The 10,054-nt window shown below is 41.0% G+C and overlaps 1 protein-coding gene across 1 annotated transcript; it reads left to right on the forward strand.

Annotated features, from left to right (window-relative positions):
* The first annotated feature begins 482 nt into the window (after window positions 1-482).
* Window positions 483-9,687, forward strand: PNN (pinin, desmosome associated protein). Its single transcript, XM_063290071.1, has 9 exons — window positions 483-705; window positions 1,177-1,248; window positions 2,174-2,242; window positions 4,049-4,121; window positions 4,211-4,305; window positions 5,551-5,626; window positions 6,478-6,633; window positions 6,708-6,846; window positions 7,390-9,687. Exons 1-9 carry the CDS (start codon window positions 593-595, stop codon window positions 8,661-8,663), a joined length of 2,067 nt encoding a protein of 688 aa, XP_063146141.1. The 5' UTR covers window positions 483-592; the 3' UTR covers window positions 8,664-9,687.
* Window positions 9,688-10,054: the final 367 nt, after the last annotated feature.

The raw sequence follows: 10,054 nt of genomic DNA on the forward strand, positions 1-10,054 counted from the left end.
TCCGTTTATCTTTTTGCATCCTAGTCTAGTCCTAAATTCTATGCAGAAATAAAAACCCTCATTTTACTGCTGTATATGCTTTGAAGTTCACAACCACGTAGATTTCACTTTCCCTTAAGCTTTACCGAAAGCCAGAGAAGCGCGCGAAAATTAGTAAGGCTTGTCCTAGAGCGGAAAAGGAAGGAGTAACCCTTCCGCCACTCACTGATTAGGTCGCCTGAGAGATACTTATCATATGATTGGTTTTAAAGATGTCACTCTACTCTGGCATATAACTATTGGCAGGGTCACAGAAGCAAAGCGATTCAGTGGCTGCAAGCAACGTTGCGGACTTAATATCAGTTCTTCATTGGTTAAGAATGTGCCCGTTGATTGGAGCAATGCAGTGCCACTCACACTCATAGGGCGGCCATTCGCTAGAGGTTACGAATAGCTCTTGGGTAAAAAAGGTATCACTCCAAATGTCGAATATTCATTGGTGGATTTCTTGGAAGAGCCACGTTACGTGAAGCTCGGCTGTCTCCTGCCCTCTTAATCTAACTGTGCTTTCCGCTGGGTCCCGGCTGTGTAGGCCGCAGTTGTGGTGGCGGGTATGGCGGTAGCTGTGCGGGCTCTACAGGAGCAGCTAGAGAAGGCCAAGGAAAGCCTCAAGCACGTCGATGAGAATATCCGCAAGCTCACGGGGCGGGACCCCAACGATGTACGGTAAGGCCGTAGCGGGGGAAGAGGGCTTGGGGATTGGAAGAGGCTCTGCTTTGCGGTTGACTTCGTACCGCGCGGCCTTGTTTGCGCCTTTTCTTCGGCAAGCGATCCGGGATGTCGGTGGCGTGCAGTTTGCACCCGCTTCGCATTTAAGCAGCTCGGGCGCCTCCTTTCACAGAAGAGGCCCGCTGTTAAGCGCCCCCACCGATTTTTCCGGCGCCCGGGTGGAGGTGAGCGGAAGGCTGAAAAGAGGTGTGCTGAGCGGCTGGAGGCAACCCGGGAGGACGTGGGAATTTTGCTTAGAGGGCGGCGTGCTGGTGCGTCCGCTAATGGTGTCGGCATGAGCTGGGAAACGCTGCAGCGTTCTGCAAACACGAGGCTCCTAGCGTTCCTCTTGAGAGGCGGATGTTCCCTTACTGTACTTCCTTCCCCCTTCTGGCGATTACGATTTCATTGTGTTTCTCTCCTTTCTAGGCCCGCTCAAGGTAGATTGTTGGCCATCACAGGCCCTGGTGGAGGTAGGGGGCGCGGAAGCATATTACTGAGGTGAGTGCCTGAGGACCAGCGAGGAGAACGAACCGTTTAGTGCTGCCAGCATCTTATTTTAAGTTAGGAAAGAAAGCTGTGATCAGCTGCACCTTGAATTAGCACACTGTGGAATCATGCAAGGCTCTTTGCAGAAGATCCAGCACAGCCCTGAGCTGAGCTGATTTGTAGGCTTCTATTATAATTCTAGAGTAGGCAAGCAAACTATTTATTTATATTCTGCCTTTATTATTATTTTTTATAATTAACTCAAGGCAGCGAACATACCTATCACTCCTTCCTCCTCCTATTTTCCCACAACAACAAGCCTGTGAGGTGGGTTGGGCAGAGAGTGACTGGCCCAAGGTCACCCAGCCAGCTTTCATGCCTAAGGCGGGACTAGAACTCACAGTCTCCTGGTTTCTAGCCCAGCACCTTAACCACTAGACCTGGATGATCAGTGAAATGCAAGTTTATCTTACTGCTACAGTCTATTACTACCGTGATGCCACAATTGGGACAGAGTCACGTGGAAGGATGTTCTAATACTGCTAATTACTGTTTGTAATATTGAAAATGATTGTGCTGTTCAGCACTTCTTGAATGTAAATTAACATTTGATAATTTAAAATTACAATGTTTACACATTAAAATACCATTTGAAAGCTGTTAAATATTTTATATGATAGCTTTAGAACCCTAATGCTTTAAATATATACCTTTGTAGTGATTACTGTCTACCAACTATAAAAGTTTTATTCATTTTACATAGGAAAATGGTTCTTGGATTGTCTTGCTAACAGTACTTACTGGATTTATGTTTCACCTTTCATGAACAAACAGATACTTGGCTATTTTTAAATACTGCATACATCTTTATAGAGCATTATATGTTCCCAAATGTATGCATTTGTTTAGAGAAAGCTAATTTGCTCTTTTATGTTAGGCGTGGATTCTCGGATAGCGGAGGAGGACCCCCAGCCAAACAGAGGGATCTAGAAGGGGCGACGAATAGGTGAGCAGAGAATACTTACACCTAGATTGAAGAATCAGATTGTTATTTTTATATCTTATCATATGCAATATATCTGTTTGCTACATTTAGGTAATTCTTTTCTGCAAGATACATAAGCTATATATTGTTTGTTAAGAAGCCGTAGTGACTAGTTTGCATACAATGCTTAGCTTCATTTGGCAGGTTCACATATACTAAACTTGTAAAAAAATGTATTTATCAAATGTGTATGCTGATTGACTCCTAGCAACTCTGGGCAATTTAAAAATATTTTTAAAAAATTAAAACAAAAAACAAAAAAGAGCAAACATGGCAAACATGACTAACCCAGATGGGAAGAAAAAAGAAGAATGGAGGCTTAAAAGAAGAAGAGGGTGCTTCAATCACAATTGCCAAAGGCCTGGGTAAAGAGCCAGGTCTTCAGGGCCCTTCGAAACACCAGTAGTGTGGGGGCTGTTTGAATCCTGGGGAGAACCTCATTCCAGAGGGCGGGCACTGCTACAGAGAATAAATGGCATTGTTTAATTGAAGGAACCTGGAGCACAGCAATCTTGCCAGATAGGATTGGCTGGGCAGATACTATGGGAGACAGGTAGTACCTCAAGTAACCAGGCCCTATGCCATATAGGGCTTTATAGATAGTGACCAGCAATTTGAATCGCACCGGGAAGTAAACTGGCAACCAGTGCAGCTCACAAAGCAGAGGTGTTACTTGGGTGTACCGAGGCATTCCCACCACTGCCCTGACTGCTGCATTCTGGACCAGTTGAAGCTTCTGGGTGGTCTTCAAGGGCAGCCCCATGGAGAGCACATTGTAATAGTCAAGCCATGAGGTGACCAGGGCATGAGTGGCTGTCTGAAAGGCCCCCCAATCTAGGAAAGGGTGCAACTGGTGCATCAGATCAAGTTGTGCAAAGGCCTTCCTGGCCACAGTTGGTACCTGCTCATCATGCAGGCGCTGTGAGTCCAGGAAGACCCCCAAATTGTGCATCGCCCTTGAACAGGGAATTGCTGAAATATCCCCAGGTCTGGGCAGTCAAAACACCCACAGCTACTTAGTCTTGGTAGGATTGTGTCAGAGATGGTTGCTCCCCATACAAACCAGCATAGCCTCCAGGCACTGGGACAGAACCTTGACGGCCTCAGTTGGCTGGCCCAGAGTCGAAAGATACAATTGGGTATCATCAGCATATTGATGATACTGAACCCCAAACCAGCAGACAACCTCACCCAGCAGTTTCATGTAGATGTTGAAAAGGGGGAGGAGAGGGAATAGAACCCCAGCCACCCCACAAAGAGGGGCCTGGGGCACACTCTCTCCCCACCAACCAACACTGACTAGAACTGGCCCCAGAGAAAGGAAGAGAACCACCAGAAAATGGTGTCCCCAACCCATGGAACTGTCTCAGGATACCAAGGTCTGTAGTATTGAAAGCCACTGAGAGAATGTGTGCTTGTGGTTTGCTTCATTAGGTGTGAACCAAACATTGTTTTGTGCAAGTATTTGCACTGTATGAGATGGTCCAGGCAAGAAAAAAAGATAAGCTTTAAAGTTCATAGTCTGTTATAATTTCCAGGAAAAAAATTTTTTTTTTAGTTTTTCTGATATTAGTGCAGCATCCCTCATTAGTAGATATCTCTCAGAATTGAGCACACAAATACTTGTTTTAAAAACATTCCTTGCACAATGCAAATATTTAGTAAGAGAAACTATCCCCTAATGCCAAGATCTGGAATTCTGCACAGAATACAAGTTTGATTATTTCAGTTATAACGGTTGCTTCTGGCGCTTTGTATTAAATTTAGATTGGCTGGTGAACGTCGGACAAGGAGAGAATCACGCCATGAAAGCGACGCAGAGGATGATGATGTTAAAAAAGTGAAGTATATCTGAAATGTTACTGGGGGCTTGAGAATAGATAAATGTAAAAAGGTTCCCATTAACCTAGCTGTAATCTATTCCTACAGCCGGCGTTGCAATCTTCTGTTGTTGCTACCTCCAAAGAGCGAACACGCCGAGACCTTATTCAAGATCAAAATATGGATGAAAAAGGGAAACAAAGGTATTGCATGCTCTTTCTTGTGGTGTCAGATTTTCCCAACAGCAAGAAACAAAAGCCGTCTACCACGCTGAAGAAGGGTAGAACAAGGTGGTGAGAAATACTGACAGCGTTCTATGCTGTGATTTATACCAAGCAATTCAGCTGAGGTCGCTGTGTGCCGCGTCACCTGTAACAGCCTTTCCATCAAGCATAGCCATAGAATACCTAGTTGTACTGTACGTAAGCCAAAATAAGATTTGAGCACAGCCAACCTTCTAAATATCAAAGATTTACCTAACTAGGAATGGATATTTTGCTACTTGTTTCATTTGAACTTGATCTGAACCAAGTATGGGGAGATACACCAAGTATCTTACAAAATGCCAGCAGAACATAAATACGCTTCCGTGTTGGGTATGGGTTTGCACTATCATGGTTTACTGCTAACTTTTCTTAAGGGCCTTTTCTACAGATCTTAATGGACAGGTTCATCGTGGAAGAAGCTGACATTCAAATTATTAGGCCTTGAGTCATTCCAGCTTCTTACATGTTATCCAATAACATTTAGCAGCTAGTGGTACCTTTTAGTATACACCTTGTGGGATCCTTGTACTTTATACAGGTTAAAAGTGTAGATGCCACATTTTAGCTGTTGTGGTTTCCAGAGAGTAATGCCATGTAATGATTGTCGGTTTATTCAGTTTATGTCGTGAACAAATACTTTAACTGAGATACTTAAAGCTGCATTTCACTTAGTGAGTTGGATCCAGAACTTTTTATTTTACAAACAAGGCTGCTACCAAATAGAACGGCCCACTGCATTCCTGCTGGCACGAAGGGGAACGGGCAATTTTATTCTTTTTGTGGCTTACAGCTACATTTTCCATATCGCTTTGGGCAGTAGGTGCTTGAGTGTGATACTCACCTGTCATCTGTCAGAAGCAGCTTTTAGGGAGAAAATAGGACACTACAGGGAGAATGGGGAATATCTATTAAACGTACGCTTTGGGATATATATTTTCCAGTTATCCTTTGATAGTGTATAAACTCAGTCTAATGGTTGTTCCTTTTTAAAAAGTGATTTTATTTGGTTAGTTACTAATAATCACATTTATAACCCGCCAAGTCAACCACAGAGCCCTGGTAGTTTATGATCAGTATTAATAGCTGCAAGTGACCTTGGAAATTTTTGAAGAATTGTTATGTACACATAAATAAAACAACATTTGTGGTATAATCATACATTTTTTCCCCCTATTCTGATAGGAATCGGCGTATATTTGGCCTGTTGATGGGTACTCTTCAGAAGTTCAAACAAGAATCAACAGTTGCTACTGAAAGGGTATTAATTTCACACTTAGTAAATTGTGGAGGAAAAAAATAATACTTCTGTATAATAGGAGAAAAAATTACACCATCTCATGGCCATATCACTTCCAGCCATGTGTATGTTTTACTTTGAAAAAGCTAACACTTTCAGAAGGACATTTTTAATTATCAGAGAAAGCAGAAAGCTTTTGGCGCATTTTCTCATATTTAAATACAGAGGTCGTCAAAATCTAATTTTAGCAGTAGGGAAACCATAGTATATTCTCTATGCTATAACAGATATGAACTGTTTTATTTCTGTGAAGCAAGAAGTGAGAAAGCCAACTCCTACTGGTCATTAGAAGTGACAGATACCAAGTCCTGTAGGTTGTATCCAATAGCATCATTTCACCAGAGGAACAAGCTTCCGCTGACAGACTGTACCTCCACCTGATAACTGAGAATATTACTTGATCTTAGCCTCCTGTGCCATGGCTCAAGGGGGATTCCTCTGTATAGTTTCTTACGAGTTGACTCTGAGGGCTGGCAAAGGAAAGACAGAGCAGGAAAATAAATTTCACAATTTCTTCCATCAGTATGATATAAGAAAAAACCTCTGAAATACATTTGATCTTAGTTTATATTTTATGAAGTTCTATTTTACTTTTGATTATGGTGATCTACTTATGTCCTGAACTTATAGAACATTGGGTGTGATCTCTGTTTTGGTATTGATCTTAAGCCAGAACCCCAACTACAAGTATGTACATTGGTGATAAGTAGTTTTATTTGACTTCAAGCAATTGAATTGGTTCAGTTTGTGTGTTATAACTTATTTAAGTAAGAATGCTGCTACTGAATTAACTTTAAGCCATTCTATCTTAGCAAAAAAGAAGACAAGAAATTGAGCAGAAACTTGAAGTACAGGCAGAAGAAGAGAGAAAGCAGGTTGAAAATGAAAGACGAGAACTCTTTGAGGAAAGACGTGCTAAACAAACAGAACTACGGCTATTGGAACAAAAAGTTGAACTTGCTCAGTTGGTGAGTGTAAATTTAGTAGCTGTTGTGTGGTGTTAGTGTTTTGGTTGTCACTAAAGAAACATATTTCTTTCCAGCAAGAAGAATGGAATGAACATAATGCCAAAATAATTAAATATATAAGAACAAAGACAAAACCTCATCTGTTCTACATACCTGGCAGAATGTGCCCTGCTACCCAGAAGATGTTTGATGATTCCCAAAAAAAGTTAAATGGTACGTTACTACCTTTTAGTTCTGTATTTCCACAGTAAAAAGCAGTAATTTTGGTAAGATTGTGCATGTCACACCAAAGCAAATAATCATTCCTTCCACGTGGGAAAAATTATAAGCAGCTATAAATACGGTTGTTCAGCTTGTGATGTGGCTTCTGAGGCTCTGGCTTGTTTCTCATGGAACAACCTGCAGTTCTTGGTCCATTCACTATGTTATCCAAATGAAAGAATGTGTAGATTGTTGGCTGCATCCACTTACATCGAGAACTGATCCCTCATGGATCAGAAAATAATTTGACTGGCTATGTCTTGCAAACTTGGCCTTAAGGTATATAGCATCTTAGCTTAAAATATGTACTTCTGTATATAGAACAGAAAAGTAGATGTGGCAAAATACCAAATGTGCTGGTCATGTTATAATGAATTAGACAGAGGTTCATCAACTTCCTACATGGATTATAATTTATCTGAAACTATTATGTGAAATAATTTATGCAAACTGTGAATCAATTCTCTGTTTATTATACAATCCCTTATTCTTCAGCACTGTTTGAAAATAGACGCATTGAATTTGCTGAGCAAATTAACAAAATGGAAGCCAGGCCCAGACGACAGTCTATGAAGGAAAAAGAACACCAGGAGGTACAGAAAGAAGAAAAGAAGGAAGACCAGAACAAGGAGCAGGAAGTGGGTAAGGTGGTACAGCAGGTGGAAGAGATGGAGACAGGTAATCAGAGCAATGATATAGAAATGGAAGAGGTAAGGGAAGAAAAGGAGGTAGGTGCTAGTCATAGTGATGGGGAGATAGAACAGGAAGAGGAAGAGCAAAAAGAGGAAGTGGAGGTTAAAGTAGAAGAGGGAGCTGAAGTTAAAGAGAATGATAGGCAGACAGATAACCAAAGTGAAGCTGTTGAGCTAGTGAAAGGAGAAGGTGAAGGTATTCAGCCAGTAGATGGTGAGCAGGATGTGATGGAAATTAATGAGACAGATTGTACAGAGCCATTAGAAAATGAAATTAGCACAGAAGTTGAGCCAGAAATGGAATGTAATGCTCAACTAGAACAGGAAGGGCTTATTGTTGCCCTGGAAAAAGGGGAGCCCAGCAAGCCAGAAGTTGAAGCTGAACCAGAGGAGGCAGAAGAGAAGGAGCCTGAATCCATTCCAGTATCAGAGGCTGAGGTCCAGCCTCAGGCAGAGCCTGTGATTTGGCCGCAGCCTTTGCCACTTTTGGAATCCACTCGAGACCAAGTGCCACAGTTAGACAAAGAATCTCTAGTGTCTGAAAAGCTGCCTGAAATACAGGCAGATCAAGTCCAGGCAGTAACCGTAGAAATTAAAAACAAAATTAGGAGCAGAAGCAGGGGTAGAGCAAGAAACAAAGCCAGTAAGAGTCGAAGTCGGAGTACTAGTAGTAGCACTAGTAGTACTAGCTCTACAAGTAGTAGCAGTGGCAGCAGTTCTAGCAGTGGTACAAGCAGTAGTCGGAGCAGTTCCAGCAGCAGCAGCAGCAGCGGAACCAGCAGCCGGGAGAGTAGTAGTAGCTCTAGTAGCAGTGAGAGCAGAAGTCGAAGCAGGGGACGAGGACACAATAGAGATAGAAAGCATAGAAGGAGTTTGGAACGGAAGCGAAGGGATAATTCAGGAGTAGACAGAAGTCACAAGTCTTCAAAAGGTAGCAGAAGAGATGCAAAAGGATCAAAGGATAAAAGTTCAAGGTCGGACAGAAAAAGGTCTATATCAGAAAGTAGTTGGTCAGGCAAAAGGACTTCACGGAATGAAAGAGACCGTAAATCAGACAGGAAAGACAAAAGGCGTTAACAGAAGAGACCAGGCTCCCTAGCCTAATTTTTGCAGCAGAAGATTACTTGAGTGAAAAGAGTCCGTGTAAGGAAGAAAAGGCTGCTTTAATTGCATGCTGTGTAAAATCTTTTGAAGACTCTTTACCAGGCAATTGTGCTTTTTACATGATTTTGTAAAAGGTTACTTCTCAAATTATGTCAAGATGCAGATGTGTAAAATAAAAAAATGAAACCCCTTCATCTTTTTAAATATCCTCTACTTCAGAGTTTCTGTATATTTTAAAAGATACATAGTTAAATTTGTGTGATTCAATTGTATCATAAGTCTCTTTTTGTAGAAATAAATGTCTTTTACAGAGGTTTGTGAGAGCCTGTTGCTGCTTCATCTTGCATAGAAAACTTTCTCCTTTTATTGGCATACTCCATGCAGAGTGTTAATATTCTGCCCATTAACCTTTCCTGTTTAATTGTAAGGAAGAATTCCCAAATCCCATGAAGAAGCACATGTCTGCTTTCACTTAAATTTGATTCAAGCTTTTACTAATGTTTCTCAAGATAACCACCAACTTAAGATAACTACCCGTGTATGAAAGCAAAATAAGTACATCAGGCTAATTCTAATTACTTTGAACACATAAAATTTTGTTTTGTGATTCCTGTAGTTACATGAACTTTGCCTTTCTCTAGGATAACAATACTTAGCATAGTTTTTTTTAAATTACATTTCCATTAATTTCTGTGTTTTGCTGTGTAGTTGAAGAATGCCATGTGTACCTTGTGAAGCTAGATTATTATTGGCCACCCACAACTTTCAAATAGCAATATAAATGGATTGCATAGTTAATTTGGGACTAACATGTTGTATTTAAAAATGCCTGTTGAGTGAGACAGCTGGACTCAAATTTGGCCTTTTTGTAATAAAGCAGATAGATGGCAGTATAGTTGGTGTGAAATGGTAATGTTCTGTTTTTAAGCTTTTTATAAAATTAGTGTATTCGTTAGCCTGTTCTGTAATAGTCCAAATAAAGATAGCTTTATATACATTGCTTGTATTCTGTGTCTACTATTTAATAAAAAGTTCTTTATCAGTCATCTCTCAGTATGGAAATTTTGGTAAGAGTTGGAACTACTAAAATCTTAGCCTTATCCATTAAAAGAGCAAAACACCTTTTTTTTTTTTCATTTTAACTATTCTGTTGGGAAGGAGCTGATTATGTCCGCTTTAGGTGTGGCAGGAGGTTTTTGGTGGGAGCTGGGAGAGAGAGAAGCCATGTATGTCCTTTCTCCAAACGTCTTATTCCTCATTCCTCTATTAATGTAGCAGTAGTTGGGAATTTTGGTGGAATTCCAAGTACTGTCCAAACTTTAAAGTCCTTCAAAAATCTTCTCCATACATGATTGCAGGTTGCA

Source organism: Candoia aspera, chromosome 1 (genome assembly GCF_035149785.1).
Source record: "Candoia aspera isolate rCanAsp1 chromosome 1, rCanAsp1.hap2, whole genome shotgun sequence".
NCBI classification, from domain to species: Eukaryota; Metazoa; Chordata; class Lepidosauria; order Squamata; family Boidae; genus Candoia; species Candoia aspera.